General features: G+C 35.0%; 2 protein-coding genes across 2 annotated transcripts; one reads left to right on the top strand and one right to left on the bottom strand.

The window, feature by feature from the left end:
• Positions 1–125: 125 nt before the first annotated feature.
• LOC113282612 (pathogenesis-related protein PR-1-like) lies at positions 126–932 on the bottom strand. Its single transcript, XM_026531655.1, has one exon. The coding sequence runs from the start codon at positions 891–893 to the stop codon at positions 246–248; it is 648 nt and encodes a 215-aa protein (XP_026387440.1). The 5' UTR covers positions 894–932; the 3' UTR covers positions 126–245.
• A 12,686-nt stretch (positions 933–13,618) lies between these two features.
• On the top strand, positions 13,619–15,784 carry LOC113279549 (anthocyanidin 3-O-glucosyltransferase 7-like). The gene is made up of 2 exons (XM_026528237.1): positions 13,619–14,075; positions 14,916–15,784. The coding sequence occupies exons 1-2, from the start codon at positions 13,619–13,621 to the stop codon at positions 15,782–15,784; spliced, it is 1,326 nt and encodes a 441-aa protein (XP_026384022.1).
• Positions 15,785–21,796: the final 6,012 nt, after the last annotated feature.

Here is a 21,796-nt window from a genome sequence, read left to right as displayed (position 1 = left end):
AAACCGTTTTATCGGAAGAAAGAGTTATGTATCGGAGTATGAAAATTTTTCACTTCACAACATTTTTCATCTCATTACACATATTAATGAAATCTCACAAAATCAAAAAAAAAAAAAAAAAAAAAGATAAAATAGTTTCTTTTATGGAAAAAAGATTACAAAGTTTCTCTCTAGAGGTGACCAACACGATACACGAACCTGTGATCAAACATAACAAATCTTGAAATACACAAAAAATAAGAAGGTTAGTATGGCTTTTCGCCGATGTAATTTCCGGCTGGAGCGTAGTTGCAGATGATAAATTCTCCCAAATCACCGTCGCACTGCAACATAGCACACCCAACACTCGTGGTTCTCGCCGAAACGATTTGAGTATAGTGACCACATTCCTGACCAGGTGCGCAGGAATTAGTGGAATGATCATAATATTGGCCTTCATCAACCCAAGCTTTGACAGCTTGAGCTGGTGTCCATCCATAACCACCACCCCAGAACAGATTTTCACCCAATGGACCATCTGAATGTATCAAAGCACAATCGGATCGCCTTTGTTCTGCGTAGGATGCTGCAAAGTTTGCCAATTCTTCACTCCATTTAAATGGTGCACACCCTACCAAGGAACGAGCTGCATTTTGGTAATCTAAGAATTGGTGTTTTGTGTCTAGAGGTGCGTGTGCAGCGTGTCCGTAACCGCTAGCATCGCCTGTCTGATCAGGATGCTGGACTGTCTGTTCAGGATACTGTTCTGTCTGCTCAGGATACTGGGATGTCTGATCAGGATACTCTTCTGTCTGATAATCAGGATACTGGGCATGGGTTTGGCTGCAATGAAAGAGAATTACTGCTACAAGGATGCTGGCAATGACACCGTTGAACTGGTTATTCTTCTTCATCTTTGCGAGGTAATGCAGAATGGATACAGGAAAGATTTGTTTTGTGGGAGCTGTAAATTTGCAAGACTTGTGCATCCATATATATACACTTTCAGAACTACTAAACATTGGCTGCGATTTTAATTAGTAGTTGTTTTTTCAACGAGATGGTGGAAGCCATGTTCGATAATGATCACCACCTCCATTTTTTTGGAAGAACTTTTCTGTTATGAATATTGCCAGAATTACGTTTTGTTTAATCAGCATATTAGTATCTAATGCCGGCCATTTACTCATTCCTGGTATGTTGGCCAAAGTCAGACAATTTTTAATTACCTTTCCTCAAATCATCTTTACGATGGGGTTAGGTATGTAACTTTAACCTGTTGTTAGGGCTGAACATGGTTTCGGTTTTCCGTTGGAATCGGACCGAACCAAACCGATTAGGAAGAAACTGAACCAAACCATTTACTAATGGATTGGTTATGGTGTAGAAAGTGGAAAACCGATAGTGTTGGTTTTGGTTTGGTTTGACCTCTAAAACCGAACCAAAAACCATTGGAAAACCGATTAATTTTTATACTTAGTTTCCATCGTTGATTTACAAGTATTAGATTTTATCCATGGATTTGGAGGATAAATAGAAACCCCAAATCTAATATTTCAGTATGATACTTTCTTCTTTCTCTTTCTCATTCTCTCAGTCGCCTCCCTTGTCCACCCTCAACTACGACAGTTACTGTTGCTACTGGAATTTCTTCTTCCCGTCTTCCTTCTTTCTTAAACATTTGAACTGTCAGTTTCAGGAAACTGACATAATTATCGGTTAACCGAAAACCACTGGGAAAAACCGAAACCGGCTGGAACCATTTGGAAACCGAACCAATGGTTAATGGTTTGGTTTGGTTTAGATTTTTAGAAACCGATAGTGTTGGTTTCGGTTTTGGTTTGGCTAGAAACCGAACCAAAACCGACCATGAACAGCCCTACCTGTTGTTGACAACCTGGTTAAAGGGGATGCGTAATACGGACGGTGACAAATTCTTACATACTCGTACAAATGTACTCAAGAAAAAGATGGTTGATATAAAGGTGGACTAAATACTCTGGAAGAAGTGGTGCATTCACTTTTTCACTTTTTTTTTTCTTTTTTTTGAAAGATGAAAAGCGAAATAATGGCTTTTTCTAAAACTGAGGCAGAAGTATTTTTATGAGTTAGATTGGGTCTTATGGAGGTTTCGAACCTCTTCTCATCGCGTAAAACCTCAATTACCACAGACGTATGCTATTAATTATGGCTTCTCTTAAATGTAATCCATGCTTTTATTAATCATAGCCCATTTAAAATAAGTGATTTATCTAACCAAACAGAACTTTAAAATCATTACACATAGTCCACAAAATTATACATAATTATTATACATAGCCCAAAATATTAAGATGATCATTAAATCCCTAAATAAATAAATAAAAACGTTAATTACCTAATTTTCATAATTAAGTTCATGTAAGATATTTGACATGATTAATGTTTTTGAAAAATAATCAATATCCTCAATCTATTGGTCCAATCATGATTGAGAAAAAAAACATTCTAAAGAATTTCTTTTATAAATTGTGTTTATGGAGTTTTAGGAAAATTATCCTAGGAAAAGAATCAAACCCTAAATTAATTCCTCTTCGATTGATGTTGTTGTGGAAATTTTTGAATGAAACAATTAAAGTGATATGTTGCTATTAATTTTAATTTTATCATGATTAAAAAAAAGAATATCATTTTGGAGAGAATTAAGAATTAGGGTTTATTTTGTTTTGGGGAAAAGTAAGAATTAGGGTTTTTAATTGTATATGAGAATTATAAAAGAACAACTATAACTAACTTGAAATATGATGAAGTATGATTGAAAGAGAAGTTAGGTTTATTTTGATTGTGAGTAAGAAGAAAAATTTAAGTTTAATTGTTACTAAAAATTAAGACAAGTTTGGATTTTCATTTTAACTTATATTTTTTGGGCTATGGTTAATAAATGTGTGGACTATATTTAAGAGAAGCCTTTAGAAACTCCTGCGAGAGGAGATTTTGAAAAAGTGAAAAACTGACAATGGTTATTTGTTCTACTCTTAAAAACCTTGGAACTTAGTGGATTAAGTGGGATTTTAGCATAAAGTTTTTTTAACTAATTAAAATGGATAAAGGTTAAAAATAGTTTAACTTAGTGGGTCAATAGAGAAGTAAATTGGGTTTTTGTTAAATCTCGTATGAATTAGAAATTAATCGATCCAATAAAGTAGAAAACAGACTATCATTGCCCGTTTTTCTATTAAAAAGAGGGAATAACCACTACGGCTAGGCTCTTCCTAAACTGACGTGGAAAATGATTTATGAATGGCTTGGAAAGAGCCATAATACCATGTCGTATTCTGATTCTTACGAATCCGACTGAATTTAATTAACGAAACACAATATCATATTTATTGATAAATTCAGTTATTTTTTATCGGATTCGATGAGGCACTATTAGGAGTTTTCTAAACAAAAAGATTATTGTTCATATGGAAAAGAATTAAGTTTTGTGGTATTGAAGAATTTTGGTATCTCAATGATGGATTCAAAATTTCCCGATTCTTTTACAAAATTTAGACTACTATTTATGTTCTTGGATAAAGAGCACCCAGATATTACAAAGTACATTTGGGTATACTCTTGAATATTTCACCCCAATATACGTTATGCAGTCAACATTTTGCTTACGTTGGTCGTATCCAATCTGGCTAAGATTCATGGACATGATTATTTTTACACTGACTCGTAGTCTTGTCTCTTTTCTTTTTCAAAAGAACTCAAAGGATAGTGAATTTAACTTAATATTTTGATAATATGTCCTTACAAAGCTTTTGCATTCCTACTAAAAATGAAAACAATCCAAGATGTGAACCCCATTATCCTCCACTTTGAAATAAGTCATTGAAGATCATCTAGTCGTATCCAAATATAATCCGATCAGAATTCTGTCATGTAATAAACTTGTTATTTATCTATCAAGATACGAGTTCTACAAGAAACAAGTCCCACGATCGATCACAATTAGATGGACGTATCTACTAAGACTGAACACGTATTACTTGTGCAAATCTTATTATAAAGATAAACAATATAATGTGTAACAGGAAAAACACATGATACTAGAAGTTTTGTTAACGAGGAAACCGCAACTGCATAAAAACCACGGGACCTCGTCCGTATTTGAACATCAAACTCTATTAAGCCGCTACAGACACTAGCCAACTATCAGACTTCGGACTTGAATGTTATTGAGAGTACAAATCCACCCTCTAAGCGATTCAGTTACAGTCGCGCTCCTTACGTCTCTTGAACCTCGCAAGGCTCTACGCAATTGATTCGCTTAGCTTACGTCCTTTATAACCTAAGAGTTGCTTCAGCCTAAGTGAAGACTTTTGATACCAGCATGCCTCTAACAGATAAGCCTATTTCATTTCCATTTAGATCAAAGATTAAGGCTTGTAAATCTGTTTGCAATAGACAAAGCTAGTAAACCTCATAATCCGGAACTCTTACACTCACTTAGATGAGAAACCTGGATTTTTTACTACCTCTCAAAAACAAGCTTTAATTTATCAATTAAAAATAGTTTTCATATATCTATCTTGAGGAATCACAAAATCTGAGACGAAAAGAACTTTGCAATTTCTATCTATCTTTCCTGAAAGGGATTACGAGCACCTCGATAACAGAAAAGCAGGATCAGGATACACGAACTATCAAGGTAAAGATAGTCGGACCTGGATTCACGAATTCCCAAAGTGAAGTCTTTTAGTCGTATACCTAATTATGCTTCTTAGAGGAAAGCTAGGTCAATATAGGACAACTCTAGCAATCACTAGGACACAAGGTGTCAAGGATTACATTTCCCGGTTAAAAGAGCATCTTTATTTATAGTTTTTCAAGGTTGAGGGTTGTTTACAGTTCAAGCTAAGATAACTTGAGAATCAAGCAAACACTTCCTCTGTTTAGATAAAACTATGATTAGGGTTTCAAACAAGCATGTGAAAATTAGTCTTGAAAATACAATAGAAGAATTTACATTATGGTCTGGTTACGGAACCTTGTATAATCACCGTTATATTTTGGCAAATATGCCTTTCGAACTATAAGGAGATTAATGTTTATTTAAAAATACATAAGAGTTTAATCATGATGCACACACATTAATGTTTTAGTGATCAATGAAGTCTTAGAAGTGTTTAAGAGAGTCATAACAATGCTAAACATATTAAAAAATATAAGTTTTTGAGCATCTGCTAAATTCTACTAGGACCGCTGGTAAAACGGTCTGTGAACCGTAAGGCTAAAGCTCACGAGTCAGGGTGATACGATTAGTGAACCGGGTTCACCAACCCTACTCCGCTCGAGAACTCAGATGTACACTATTCGCAAACTAGGTTCTCCAACCGTACTTGGTTTATGAACTCAGACGGACACAGTTCGTGAACTAGGTTCGCGAACCTTAAGCCTTTTTATACCAACACCAAAATTCAGTTCATCACGGTTCGTGAACTGTTCCCAACTGAACTTGCGGTTTGCGAAATGGTTCGCCAAGCTTCCATGTATTTCTAAAACTCGGATATCTATGGTTTTCAAACTGGTTTGCCAACCTATCATGGGCAAAAATAACAGAAGTTCTTAATTTCTCTCTTATGATCTTTGAAATTTACCCAAATGATGAAATCCTTTGCATGGGAAGTTTTCAATTGATCCATAATTTAATTATACAATAAAAATCTTTTTGAACTAAAACGGTTAAGGACCTTTCAACATCTATGCTTGAATCATATTTCGAGATATTTAACAAGATAAGCTTGACCCGAAATTTTTTCTTTGTAAATCTAATAGAAGTCACACGACATAATCTCAAAAGATAGAATGGTAAGATTGTGAGTAAATAAAATGGTCCAGTCTTCACATACCTGATAAAAGAAATTCTCCAAATATCTTCGTGGATCTTCGGTCTTTGATAGTGATGTCTGATACTCAACTACCAAATTATAACCTATTCCTAGACTTGACTTAATATACTAGTAATCGAGATATAGTTTTGATCATCTAACATTAACAACAAACTTTAGATAGAAAAAGTTGTGGGTTCAACCGAGCATTGCTCTAAAAGTGTTCAAAGTGTCTTAGAGGTGTATATAAGAGTCATATAGCGTTGCCAAACAAATTTTAGAAAATAGCTTGAATACATCTTCTTTAGATCGTACTGTGTAGGTATGCGAACGGGTGTACACACATATGGACCAGTTCGTGAATTCAGATGGCCAAGGTACGCTTACTGGGTATGCGCACCCTAAGGAAACTCACAGGCTCAGGATCTTGAGGTATGCATACTGGTTACATGTACCTCATCCCTTTATACTAACTCAAAGGGGGTATGCACAATGTATACGCGTACCTACACCTATTACGGAACCCGAAAGACAATGGTATACGTACTGGGTACGTGTACATTCATGTGTGTCCATAATTTTTATAGTTTTGAAATTTTGTTTAATCAACTGAAACTTTCCTAATTGCCATAGATGATGAACACCATCACTTCGCCAATTTTTCAAATGATTAACTTGAATCAAAATAGTTAATGAACAATAAATTATTGTTAACTAAGTTTGTCAAGTACATAAACAACTACTGATTGAATTATATTCCGAGATGCTTAACAAGACAAGCATGACTCGAAATTTCTTCTTTACAATATCTACTAGAACGTTGCAATTTCTACCTATCTTTACTGAAAGGGATTATGTACGAGAACCTCGATAATAGAAAAACAGGATCATGATACATGAACTATCAAGGTAAAGATAATCAGACCTGGCTTCACGAATGCCCAAAGTGAAGTCTATTAGTCGTAGACCTAATTATGTTTCTTAGAGGAAAGCGAGGTCAATATAGGACAACTCTAGGATTAATCACTAGGACATAAGGTGTCAAGGATGAAATTTTCCGGTTAAAAGAACATCTCTATTTATAGTAGTTTTTAAGATTGGGGGTTACTTATAATTCAAGCTAAGATAACTTGAGAATCAAGCTAATACTTCCTCTGTTTAGATAAACTCTGATTAGGGTTTCAAACAAGCATGTAAAAAATTAGTCTTGAAAATACAATAGAAGAATATACACTATGGTCCAGTTACGGAACCGTGTATAATCACCGTTATGTTTTGGAAAATATGCCTTTCGAACTATAAAGAAATTGATGTTCATTTAAAACACATAAGAGTTTAATCATGATGCACACACATTAATGTTTTAGTGATCAATGAAGTCTTAGAAGTGTTTAAGAGAGTCATAAAAATTCTAAACATATTAAAATATAAAAGTCTTTGAGCATCTTCTCTACTAGGACCGTTGGTAAAACGGTTCGTGAACCATAAGGCTAAAGTTCACGAGTCAGGGTGATACGATTAGTGAACCGGGTTCACCAACCCTACTCCGCTCGAGAACTCGGATGTACACTATTCGCAAACTGGGTTCTCCAATCGTACTCGGTTTATGAACTCAGACGGATACAGTTCGTGAACTGGGTTCGTGAACCTTAAGCCTTTTTATACCAACACCAAAATTCAGTTCACCACGGTTCGTGAACTGTTTCTAACTGAACTGGTGGTTTGCGAACTGGTTCTCCAACCTTCCATTTACTTCTGAAACTCGGATATATCTGGTTTGCGAACTGGTTTGCCAACCTATCATGAGAAAAAATAACAGAAGTTCTGAATTTCTCTCTTATGATGTTTTAAATATTCCCAAATGATAAAATCATTTGCGTAACAAGTTGTCAATTGATCCAAAATTTAATTCTATAATAAAAATTTGTTTTGTACTAAAACGGTTAAGGACCTTTCAACATCTATGCTTGAATCATTTTTCGAGATATTTAACAAGACAAGCTTGACTCAAAATTTCTTCTTTGTAAATATAATAGAGTCATACGACATAGTCTCAAAAGATAGAACGGTAAGATAGTGAGTAAATAAAATGGTACAGTCTTCACATACCTGATAAAAGAAATTCTCCAAATATATTCGTGGATCTTCAGTCTTCGATGGTGATGTCTGATACTTAACTACCAAATTCTAACCTATTCCTAGACTTTACTTCAGACTAGAAATCAAGATATGGTTTTGATCATTTAACATTAACAACAAGCTTGAGATAGAAAAACTTGTGGGGTTCAAACAAGCATTTCTCTAACAATGTTTAAAGTGACTTAGAGGTGTATATAAGAGTCATATATCGTCGCCAAACAAATTTTAGAAAATAGCTTGAATACATCTGCTTTAGCTCGTACTGTGTAGGTATCCGAACGGGTATGCATACCTATAGACCAGTTCGTGAATTCAGATGGCCAAGGTACTCGTACTGGTATGCGCACCCTAAGGAAACTCACGGGCTCAGGATCTTGAGGTATGCATACTGGTTACGTGTACCCCATACCTTTATACTAACTCAAAGGGGTATGCACAATGTATACGCGTACCTACCCCTATTCCGGAACTCGGAAGACCATGGTATGCGTACTAAGTACGTATACATTCATGTGTCCATAATTTTTGTAGTTTTGAAACTTTGTTTAATCAATTGATTTTTTTCCTAATTGTCATAGATGATGAACACTATCACTTGGCCAATTTTCAAATGATTAACTTGAATCAAAATAGTTAATAAACAATAAATTATTCTTAACTAAGTTTGTCAAGTATATGAACAACTACTGATTGAATTATATTTCGAGATGTTTAATAAGACAAGCATGACTCGAAATTTCTTCTTTGCAATATCTATTAGAAGTCATACAACATAGTCTCATATAGATAGGATAGTAATAATCATGAGTAAATAGAATGGTTCAGTCTTCACATATCTCTTTGTTGATGAAGTTATCCAAATGTCTTCATTTGATCTTCAGTTTTCGATCTTTGAGACAACTACCATACTCTAATGTAGTCCGAGACTTGAATTAAGTAAACTAGAAATCAAGATATATTTTTGTGCTACTAACATTGACAACAAGATTGAGATGACAAAACTTGTGAGTTCGACTGAGCAACGATCTAACAATAACACCAATACTGAAAATAATAACAGTAGAATTTTAGATATATCCGTTTTAAAAACTAAAAGAGATAAAAATAAATGATCGAAACGAAATTTACCTCCATTATCCCCCCCCCCCCCAAACCATTTAAGCTTAAGTTGGAGCTCGAGTATTCACCAAGGCCTATGTATAGTTCGGCTAAAATGGCAAAAATTTCACCAACGCCTCGATAAAACAGTTTTGTCACTGAGCTGGCATTTGGAAAAAGGCATTGGCCTGTTATACTCCTTTGAACTCATCATCAAGGTTCAAATATGTGTAGTCCCCTTCTACTTTATGATTATAGCTTTATAAAACACTTCAACCTAGACACCCTTATTCCGCTAGGATGCATATTTATGTGCATTGCGTTTTTTTTTTTTACCAAACACAATATAATTGAAGTTGTTCATGGCGTTTCCCTTGTGACTCACATCTTCCCTGGTCAAATAAAAGTATTCTCCAGCGCATAATATTCTTGACAGCATATACATATCTAACGGTGTAACTTCTATCAATAACATTTTCATAATTAAATCTTTGCACATTCTAAATTATATATGCACATCCTAAATTTTGCATAATCTGAATCTTTTGCATATTGCAAAATCTGAAGTCTGCGTACAGTAAATATAGCTTAGTCAAAATTTTGCACATCCTAAATTTTTCATATCCATAAGGTAATGTAAATTTTGCAAGTAAAACAAAAAATTAAATTAGAAAATAATAAATTTACCGCATTCGAAATCCTGGAACTTTAATCTTCCACCAACATTCTAATATTATCTAAATAATTTTAAGCCTATGTTTTTTATGCTTTATGGAATAGAAACACCACTACAATCTACAAATATCTTCAGACTCGGTCTTAAACAATAAAAGAAGGTATCGAAATGCCATACTGAACTCAGATCACCCGGAATACCACACTGAACTCCTATCACCCACCTATTGATTTGGAAAAGTTGATCTCGCTCTTGATGGCTAGATATGTGCTCAATGAATACACAAAGGCCAGCTAGTTGTTTAACATCATCGAACTCCTCATATTTAGGCCTGTCAATATATGTCCGATATCCGGAATCCGTTTCCGATTATTCGAGATCCTATAGGATTTTATCCGTTTTATCGGATATCGGATAAAAAAAATTATCGGATATTTCTTCCTTAACCTATCTATATCGGATTAGGCTATATCCGTTTGGTTAACATCCGATATCCGATAGAATTAGGGGTATAATTGTAATTTCATCTATTAATCGATTATCACTGCCTGGATTGAGTGGATTCAGTCGAGAACCGAGTCATTTTTTTCGTTTTCTTTTTTTCCTTCTCTTCTCTTCTCAGTTCTCAATCGATCACTCTCTGTCTCTCCCGATCAATCACTCACTCAGTTGCTTTGCTTATCAATCAGACAATCACTCACCCGCTCAATCAGGTACTTCTATTTCCATATTCGATTTTTGTGTTCGATTTTCATGAAATTAGGGATTTGTGGTTTCTGTCTTGCAAAAAAATTTAGGGTATGATGAAATTAGAGAAAGATTTGAGATGGGTTTATTCTTAAATAAGAATATGAGGCCTAACAATCTGAGATTATGAAAGTTTATGAAAGTTTTATGGAAATAGGGAAACTGATGAATATCTTTTGATGTGAGTTTTCTTCTAATTTTTGGTTTTTGAATTTTAGATGTTGGATGGATATAGGGTTTTTAGTAGTTTAGATCGATTATTGTATGATTTTCCCTTTTTTTTTTTTGATTTGAGAAAAGTGAATTAGGGGTTCAGCAAATGCATCATAGAGATTTTTAGAATAATTAGGGGAATGTGATTATGTGACCACTGTTCTTGAAAATGATTTGGTAATGTTGTATCATACACATGATAGTATTGGATGAACTAGGGACTGGGGAACAAAGAGTCAAAGACTAAGCTTTCAGTGTCTTTTCTTTAAGCTGGTATTATTAGTGCTCTGTAGCATTGATGCTTGAGAGTTTCATGTGTCTTAGTTTCCCTCTTTGTATGATTCCTGCTCAAATTAAATTAGTGAAACTGGATACATAAATCTAGCTTAGTAGCTTTTACTTCTACTTAAGCGATTGGTTGCCAGATTTCATTTGTGATGAAGGTAAACATTTTTTTCTTCTTAAACTCAGTGCATAGTTCATATTATTACTACTTAGACAATTGTTGTGTATCTTATTCTATCTGAATGTTGACTTGTTAATTGTTATAATGCAGATATGGAAATTTTGGAAACCGAAGACGAATGAAGACAAGAGAGACCCTGTTTGAATATCTGTTAAGTTTTTACTTTCGTTAGCATTTGCTTGTGCTTCTTTTCATGTATGTGTGTGAGTAAGAGACTTACATTCAGATGAAGACAATTCAAATGCCATCTTAAGAGTACTGTTTCCAAGTTTTATGTATGACAGTATGAGAATAATTTCACCTTTACAGATTTTTTTGTTACTAACGGATATTATCGGATAAATATCCGTTATCCGATAGCTTAACCTATCGGATATCGATATCTGATTTTGATATCCTATAGGATATTCTCGGATATCGAATATCCGATAGTTCTTAACCTGTCGGATATCGGATATCCAGATATCCGACGGATATTCTTCCATTGACAGCCCTACTCATATTTATCCTTAGTCCAGTTTTTTGTAGTCCTTGGCTGCTTGGTGATTGGCGTTTTCTGTAGAGCTGTCAATTTATAACCCGGTTTGCGTGTTGACCCTAACCCGGCTTGTTTCAACCCGGCCCGGCTTGGCTTGTTGTCTAAACGGGCCGGGTTAGGGTTGGCATATACAACCCTACTAGAAAACAAGTCGGGCTAGGGCCAACCAGCGGGTTACCCGTCAACCCGTCAAAATTAATAAATATATCCCTCAATCCCACCAACTCTTTAAAATCCATGATTTGCAAACATATATTAGAATTAGTTAATTTTAAATCAATAAATAAAGCTAATTTTGGATCTACCCAAACAAATATAACAATTTTTAGATTTTAAATAATCAATCAATAAATTAAATTACAACTTAGATTCATCAATCACATATTTATTCGGGATGTCCTAAATTGATAAAAGGACTAGCATAATTTAAACAGTGAGTTAGTCTTACTCACATTAATTTAAACTTATAAAATGATAAAAAAAAAAGTAAAATGCTTAGTTGATGTTAGGGTTCTCTGCCTAAGAGAACTAAAGCGTCGTAACCGTCTATATCGTTGATTAAGTGGCAATAAAAACGTCCACTTTACAACTCAGTGGTGGGGCTTCTAGTTAAACACCAAATTGACCTAGGTTCGACCTTTACTAAATGAATAATCCTAAACAATCCTAAATTTTAAATTTAATTTTTAAATTGATAACATTAACAAGCCAACCCGCCAACCCGTCAGGGTTGACCCGTCTAGGGCTAGGGTTGGGATTTTGAGCTTGTTCGTGAATAGTACTAGGGCTAGGGTTGACCCTAACCCTAGTACGGGTTGGCAAGCTAGGGCCGGGTTGACCCTAACTTGCCCGTTTGACAGCTCTAGTTTTCTGTTTCTATATTTTATTGGATCACACTATACGAATAATTTAAGTAGAGAAAGAAATTGTGAAGTTGTGAAGGTTTTGGTAGAGATTAATGGGTATGCATAGGCAGAAAAGAGAAGTTGGCATATATATGTATAATTCAACCATTGAGACAAAGACTCTGTCTCGTCCCTTAGGGCCAGAGTTTTTATCGTTGATCAAAAAGGAGATTGCATCGCTGGATAGAGACTCATGTCTCTTTGAGTGGTTTTCCATAATGGTGTTGGCCAATCCGTCAGACTCCATAGTCCATAGGAACTGGTCTTAAATTGGTCAGAGGGTTAAAAAAAATTCTCCTACTTATTGGGTGTACATACGTACACTGTATACAATATTAATCCGAGAGCGGAGCCTTGGAGCTTGGGAGGTTTTTTCTTGAATCTGGAATTGTTTTTCATTATTACTGCTATTCTACATCCGTACCTGTTTATTCTCTATAAATGAAGTTACGTTCTTTTACGGTTGGGGATTAAGGAATATTAAGTTCCATTAATAGAAGTTAATTTCATTTTAGCTGTATAAAAACAAGTTATGCTGGGAAAAAGAAAACAAATTCTTAGAAGTCTATTATGCAAATAAAAGTATTTCGAGCAAGAATTGAGAGAGCTATAGTACTCAATTTCTCGCGATGCAAGAAGGATATAAAAAGATTAAGAAATAGGTTGTTTTATCTTGGAAACAAACTTGCAATTTAAATAACTGCTTGCACAGCTACGCTGGGGCCGCAGAATCGTCTTATTTATTTTGGTTGCACTTGTTGATTGATATGGGATTTGGTCCCATATAAGCAAGAAGATATCCTGGATTCACCTAGAGTGTACTTACAGGAACGCATGCGAGTTATGACGCATCATTTTCATTTTCCCCACCTAACCTCAGAACCAAGTCTCATCTTACACTAACAAAAAAAAAAAAAATCTCACGCTCCACCTTCTTTCAACTCTTCCCCTTTTAAGTAAGAAAATATGGCATCAAAAAAGCCAAACCATGTAGTAGTAATGGCATTTCCGTTTGGAACACATGCAATACCATTATTGAATCTAGTACGTAGATTAGCAATACAAGCACCAACACTAACATTTTCATTCTTCTCAGCATCTAAATCCAATCAATCAGTTTTTGGAACATCATCACCAAATGATATTCCAAGTAATATTAAGCCATATGATGTTGATGATGGGGTACCAAAAGATTTTACAGGACATCCTATGGCCGAGATAAATTTCTTTTTGAAATCTATGGTTGAGAATTATAGAAATGGGATTCATTCAGTGTATGGTGACGAGATGAAGATGATTAAGTGCTTCATTTGTGATTCATTCTTGTATTTTGGAAGTGATATGGCTGATGAACTGGGTGTTCCTTTGGTTTCATTCTGGACTGCTGGTCCTTGTTCTTTATCTACTAATTTTTATACTGACCTTATTCGTCAGTCCATCACTCTTGGACCTAATGGTATGTAATTATTCCGCTCCTTTATTTATGATGGTAAAAGTTTTATGTAATTTTTACTTTCTTTTGGTAAAATTTGCTGATTTAGGATTTTACATTAGTTAAATAATTTATTTTGGTTCGTAAATTATGTAGCAGGCAAATTCCTATTTGATCAACCTGTAAGTATATATATCCTGTGTTGCAACGATACGGATACGATATCCGATACAGGATACCAATACGTTATTAGGATACACCAACAAAAAAATGGTAATACAGCGATACGGAATACTCAATATTAATCTGTAGTCTTAAAATATATATATATCATATGTGAGATAGAAACATAACAAAATACATGCATCTGTTTGCACTGGATTTTATTGTTTCCACCACCTTCGTCACTTTTCCTTGTTTTTCAACATAATTCCAAAGGGGGTGTTGAGATTTGCGTCTTTTCTTTTCTTGCTCATAGTTGTATATCAGTATCTGGGATAAATAGGGTTTGGGTATTCTACTGGTTTTGGAGGAGATAAAACAGAGAGAGTTAGAGGTAATCAGATAAATGTTGAGATTAAGAGGAGGAGGAGAAAGTTTGGGATAAGTATTGACTGGAGGGGGTGATGACAGCTGGTGATAAATATCTAACTTTTATTAGTATTAAAGAAATATATGGACAGCTGTTGCTTCTTATCCAACTTTTGATATTTTAACTGAAAAAAAGAATTATACAGTTGGTATTGGCCGTATTGGATACACGTATCCATACAATACGTATTGATACGCCAAAAAAAGAAGTTTTGACGTATTGTTGCAACACAATATATATCTAATAATTATGTACATTGAGATCCTTGACAGGTATTCAAGGGAGTGAAGAAGAACTCATTGACTTCATTCCAGGGTTATCTCTGATAAGAATCAAAGACTTGCAAGAAGGTGTGCTTTATGGATGTTTGGATCCAGAATTCTCACTTATGATGCATAAGATGGGTTCAACATTGCCACAGGCTACTGCAGTGACCATGAATTCCTTTGCGGAACTAGACCTACCAATTCTAGAAGATTTTAAATGCAAGTTCCAGAAGTGTCTGACATTAGGTCCATTTACACTAACTTCTCATAATCCATCACATGTTCACGATGATCCCAACGGCTGTCTTGCATGGTTAGACAAGCAAAACCCAACTTCAGTAGCTTATATCAGTTTTGGTACAGTGACTACACCACCACCAGATGAACTTGCTGCCTTAGCAGAAGGATTAGAAGAATCTGGTGTACCATTTTTATGGTCATTGAAAGACCATTCGGTAGGTCAATTGCCTATTGGATTCCTTGAAAGGACTAGAAAGAGGGGATACATTGTTCCATGGACGCCGCAACAACAAGTACTTGGACACAATGCGGTTGGCGTTTTCGTGACACATGGTGGATGGAATTCAGTGATAGAAAGCATAATGGCTGGTGTACCAATGATATGCCGTCCATTTTTCGGTGATCAGAGAATTAATTGTCGTATGGTATCAGATGTTTGGGGGATAGGAACTAGGATTAAAGATGGAGTGTTCACGAAGGATGGGACGATGGAATGTTTAGATATGATCTTTTCTGAGGAGAAATTGAGAGAGAAGGTTGGGGCCCTCAGAGGTCTTGCGAAACATGCTGTTGGGCCAAAGGGAAGTTCGACCAAAAATTTCAGCACTTTGGCAGAGATAGTCTGTAAAGACTGATACTGAATATGCGCCCTTCTTTCATCGTAAAAGTTTGCAGATTATTCACTAGGAACAAAGGATAAAGATTGAAGAGATATATGCACTTCTTATAGAGGACTTGTAATTTGTTATTGTTGAGGATTTTAAAGAACATTAAGTCTTATTAATATTTTTTTAGAAACAATTGATTTCATTTTAGCTGCATAGCTTTGTTGGAGGAAGAAAAACAAGTTTTTATAAAATATATTATGAGATAAGAAGTACTATGAGCAAGAATTAAGAGAGTTTTGAACGATTTCTCGGAGTGCAAGAGAGACCAGAGGATAAAGAATCTGTTGTTTTATCTTGGACACGACGCTGCAATTTAAAAAACTGCTTGCACGATTAGGGAAGAGCCGTAAAATTGTTTTAAAGACAGCGACTTAATTCGCAACTAAGCTTTGATGAATTTTATTTTTGTTTGGTTTTGCTTGTTTTTTTTTTTGCACGAATTATATCAATTATTCATGACGACTTATATTACTACCAGCATAATGATTGATGACGGAGTCGGGATCTTGTCCCATGTGAGGAAAGTATGATCCCTGTCCTTGTAGCATCAAAAATGTTATTTCCTACCTCTTAGATGTTCTTCGAGAATATGTGTAGAGTCAAAAAAAACTTATTTCAGGGATAAAAATTCCCAAAACAAGCCCATTGATTACTTATCCATCTGCTTTTTCCAGAAAATATATTTATTTATTTATTTTACCCGAGATTCTAGAAATATTAAGTCCTCGGTGACTTTAGTTTTGTGTATGCAAAAATGATAAATCCAACAAAGTCAGGAGCCTTTCACATCTCTAATTTAGTGCCTCGACTAGTTAAAGTTTTCTTGCTACCATTAAAATAAAAAATGTGAATACGAAAGATGCTTAATTAAAAGGAGAGAGTACCAAGTCCACCACAAACTTTTACATTATGCAACTTGTATGGACAAAACCTAATACAATCACAAGTAGGTCAAAGAAAAGACCATTCAATAAGATTGTATCAATTTTTTTTTTGCTCTTCCACAATCAATATATTAGACCAAAGGTCCGCGAACCTGATTGTTTAGAAGAGTTCTTGGAAAATTTCAGAAATCATTATCTAACATCAATCTAGTCGTGTCAGAATTAAGAGAGGATCCGAATTCCAACAAGTATGAAATTTGCAATATACCTTTCAAGATGCGAATTTAACAAGAACATGGATTTTTTTTTTATCTCAATTAACAAGGACTTCAAATTTATAGATTGACTCACTTACCACTTATGTTAGTCCTATTATAAAAATAAAACAATATAATACAGAAAAGGAAAAACACAAGACACCAGAAATTTTATTAACGAGGAAAACTGCACCTGCATAAAAACCCTGGGATCTCGTCCAATTTTGAACATCACACTGTATTCAACCGCTATAGACATTATCCTACTATCAGACTTCAAACTGGAATTTAGTTGAGACCGAATTCACCCTACAAAAAATTCAGTTGCAGTCATGTTCCTTACGCCCTTTGAACCTCGCAAGATTCTGTGCACTAGATTCTCTTAGTTGATTACTTTACATCCTAATAGTTGCTTCAACCTCAGTGAATAATTTTGATACCTATCAGCCTTTAATAGACAAGCATATTTGATTTTTGTTTTGACTTTTCAATCTAGGTTTGGGAAAATGTTTGTAATAGACAAAGTCCAGAAAACCTTTACGAATCCGGAACACTTACACTCAGTTAGCTGAGAAGCCTGGGTTAGTAATCACCTCTCAAGAACAATCCACAAAAATCAAAGAAGAGTTTAAATATCTATCTTGATCACAAAGACCGAGACGAAGAGAACTTTGTGATTTCTATGTTTCTTGTTCCTGATCCAAGATTACAAAAACCTCAAATATCAAGAAGAACAAGATTGGATACATAAACTATCAGGTAAAACATAGTCTGACAGGGCTTAATGAATCCCTATATAAAGTCTTTAAGTCGTAACTGTTAGAGCACTGCTTGGTCGAACTCGCATGCGTTGCTATATCAAGCATGTTTGTCAATGTTAGTGATCAAAACTATAAGTCTTGATTTCTAGCCTATTTATAGATGTCTCGGACTAGGACATATATTGTGTAGTTGAGCTAAGACTTCACGATGTTCATCATTTGAAGACGAAGAACTACTAAGGGGAGCTTGTGGAACTTCATCGACAAAAGGTATGTGGAGACTTAAACTCATCTATCACTTGGAAAGTCTATTTCTACTCTATCTCCTATATTGAGACATAAGTCGTATTACGATATAGTTTTCTATATACATATTTGAGATTTCGAGCTGAGTTTGTCTCGCTTACATATTTCTCAAAATATGTGTTGGCAAGCTTTCGCTTCGACCAAGTTCATATTATATCATGTGAAAATTGTCGAGTAACATCTTACATGGTTTGTGTGATACAGTCATTGGTGTTGTCTTGAATGTTTCGTTATGATTATTTCAATAACTTGAAAATCGCTTTGATGCTAATAGTATGTGAAAACGACTATTGTCATCCTCTAAGAAAGTTTCAATGATTGAAATAAGAGTTTATAACACTTAAAAATTATTGGATATGTCATGTTGTGCACTCTTGCACATATGTAATCCATGTCCGGGAACCATAGTATGCACACCCGTTTGCGTACCTGTTGGTTTGAGAATTCCGGGAACCATAGTATGCGTACCCGTTTGCGTACTGGCGTACATGTTCATGTCCGAGAATTTCTGATGGGATTGAAAGTTCGGGTACTCGTTTGCGTACTGGCGAATCCCAATCTTAGTCCGGGTATTTCAAGTATGCGTACTCGTTTGCATACTTGAAGGTTAAAGTTCTAAAATCGGTTATGAAATGAACATAAACATTTATATAATAAGGAATGCAATCTTTGCAAACCGTGGCTATAATGTTCATGATTGATTCGAGTGAATCAAACTGATTTTGCTTCAATTGTGTTCTTGTATAATTTTATGAGAATACAGCAATTGAACAACTCTCTAGTTTCATTTGAGTTATTTGAACTAGTTATGGTTAAGATGAATAAGGTTGATATGAGAAGTAATCATATGGATAACCTCGGTTAACTATTTGTGAACCAACATGGTGTACACGTTTGGGTATGGTTAGATAAACCTAAATGAGGGTACATTTCATTTGTGCGTAACAAGCTAAGTTTGATCTAACGGTTGAAAGATATTAGTTTGGTTGAATCAGGTTTTTCATCTAACAGTGAATATTGAATGCTTTGTTACCAATGTATCTTGGATTGCAAACCCTGATTTGAAAACTATATAAAGGAGAACTCTAGCAACTGGGAAACCTAATCCCCACACCTGATGTATGTTACTAGTTGCATAAACTAGAGTCGATGCTCATTTAACCTTAGGTTTCTATCGTGACCCTGTAGGTTAACGACTTCAAAGACTTCATTGGGATTGTGAAGCCAGACCCAACTATTTTCTTTGTAGTTGCTGATCTTGCCCGATTCTATCGTATTGAGTTCCATTGAAATAATTGACTCGAGATTAATTTCTCCGATAGGCAAGATAAAAGTAATCACAAACATCTTCGTCTCATCGTTTGTGATTCCACAATATCTTGTTTCGCTAGTCGATTAAGATTATTGTGAGGTAATTGATAATACTAGGATGTTCTTCGGGAATATAAGTCCAGTTTATCAATTGGTTCCTGTTCACCTTGATTTATCAAAAGACTGAACAAAAACTCTTGGGTATTTCTGTGGGAGACAGATTTATTCAATCTATAGACTTTTCCAATGTGAGGCAGATTTTTTTATCAAGTCTTCGACTTTGGGTCGTAACAACTCTTGGTTGTGGGTGAGATCAACCAAGGGAATCAAGTGCGTAGTGTCCTGTTGGGATCAGAGACATAAGGAACGCAACTGTACCTTGAATCAGTGTGAGATTGATTTCAACTACAGTCCCTTCCGAAGTTAATTGGTAGTAGGCTAGAGTCTGTAACGGCTTAATACAGTATGGTGTTCAATCTGGAGTAGGTCCCGGGGTTTTTCAGCATTTGCAGTTTTCCTCGTGAACAAAATTCTGGTGTCTGTGTTATTTATTTTCCGCATTATATTTTGTTATATAATTGAAATATCACAGGTTGTGCGTTAAATTCAATCAATTAGAATATCCGACTTTGGGTTGTTGATTTAAATTGATTGACACTTGAACATTGGTCCTTGGTACCGTTCAAGTTACTCCTCTTATATTCAATTGGGCTCGCAGATTTCTATTTGTTGATTGCATATTGAATTAAGAGTTAGAGATATTAAACTCTTTGATATACTTTACTCTAGATTGAGTCTGACTGTCTAGTTGATTCTCTAGAAAGTATATTGGAGTAAGTCCTCTCAGATTGCCAAACGAATTGTTGGGTGTGGTTGTTAGACCCCCGCATTTTCAATTGGTATCAGAGCAGGCAAACACATTAAAGACCTTATAAGTCTGTGTTTGTAGTGATCTGAGGATGGACGACATTGTCTCTGATAAACGCATCTCCATAAATAAAAGTTATGTTTCTTTGAAGTCTATTAAAGAGAAAGATTTGTCAATCTCGAATATAGAAGAACCTTGTGTTCCAAAGAAACAGAAGTACACTGACAAGTTTTTTCTTGACTACCTTACTGATGAGTCTGACTCTGAAGTTGAAAGGAATGCATCCAAAGAGAGTTCAGTGATTCTAAAACTTGTTAGAATCCAGGATGATAATGTCAACCGATTGAAACACAAAGTCAATGTCCTTGTTGGTATGGTAAATGAGCGTGACTCTCGTCTAAAGTCTCTTCAAGAAGAAAATTTCTCAGTTTGTTCTTCACGAACTCTACTTGAGGAAAAAATCAAAAAGGATGCTTTCGAAATTGAACATCTTTTAAGTAAACTCTCCTTTAAATAGTGTTCCATAGAGTCCACCATACCAATTGCTTCTGATTTAACTGTAAAAGAATCAATTTCAGAAGTAAAACCAAAATCCCTTTCTGTTGATAATGATGTGCACTTGTCCTCCTCTAATCAAGGAATGTCCAAATCACACGGAAGGAAGTCTCCCAACGATGGTGTTAAGACTATTCTGTCTAATCACTCATGTGATCAGAAAGTGTCTCTTTTGTAATTCAAAAGGGCTTGGTGAACAAAAGAGGAATTTGAGGTTGAATGACAATTCTATTATTCGTCTCCAACACGCCTTAGATTTAATTCTGAAAGGTGTAACTGACATTCGTATGTCTAAACCTATCGGTTTTAGTACTCGCCCTGTGTACCCCACCAGGAAATTCAGTTCGATGTGTTCCTCAAATTTTCAAGTGAGAAAAAGTCTCTCTAAACCATTCCGTTCAAGAAGAACTCATGGTTTTTCTTCTACCAAAAAGGGAGATCATGTTGTTAATGATGTGAAAAAGGTACCAGAAGAAGGATGCAATGGAGAAATGGAAATCAACCTAAAAAGGATAATTCAAGGATATAAAGAAATTATCTCCAGGCTGTCAATTCCCTCTGGCCAAAATTCTTCAAGTCAGAATCAACACTATGCGTCATATTTTGATGATAGTAAATTTTATGATAACTTTTCACATCATAGTGGTTTTCCTCCAAAGATCGGGAAAAAGAGGATTAACCGGAAACAACATTCAGTTAATGAGCTCAAGGCTCATACTTTTGTCAATTGATCACAAGAACGTATTCTCATTCACAAAAATCCTGGTTGAGTGAGATAAGTTTCAGGTATATATGGCAAAATGTTTTCTGATTCTCTATGTTATTTTCTTATCGTTCTTAGCTGGATTATCATTCATAAAAATCCATGCATAAGTATTTGGTTGTTCTAATAGGAGTCAGGTTTCTATTAATTTCTTCTTGAAAACTTGTTGTGTCCAAAATTGCTACTTTTACTTGCTCTGAATTCTTCTCTTGTGAGAATATAATGTTTATTGAGCCTGTGAATTTATTCACGTAGCAAAAATATTGATAAAGAA

This window comes from Papaver somniferum, chromosome 5 (genome assembly GCF_003573695.1).
Source record: "Papaver somniferum cultivar HN1 chromosome 5, ASM357369v1, whole genome shotgun sequence".
NCBI classification, from domain to species: domain Eukaryota; kingdom Viridiplantae; phylum Streptophyta; class Magnoliopsida; order Ranunculales; family Papaveraceae; genus Papaver; species Papaver somniferum.
Note: the sequence above shows the minus strand (reverse complement) of the source record. Positions and strands in the feature narration are given on the sequence as shown.

What these genes read in the sequence shown, in the direction of transcription:
- LOC113279549 (XM_026528237.1), top strand. Translation starts at nt 13,619, where the DNA reads ATGGCATTTCCGTTTGGAACACATGCAATACCATTATTGAATCTAGTA. An exon ending in CATCACTCTTGGACCTAATG is followed by an intron (nt 14,076 to 14,915) that starts GTATGTAATTAT and finishes GATCCTTGACAG; the next exon opens with GTATTCAAGGGAGTGAAGAA.
- LOC113282612 (XM_026531655.1), bottom strand. Translation starts at nt 893, where the DNA reads ATGAAGAAGAATAACCAGTTCAACGGTGTCATTGCCAGCATCCTTGTA.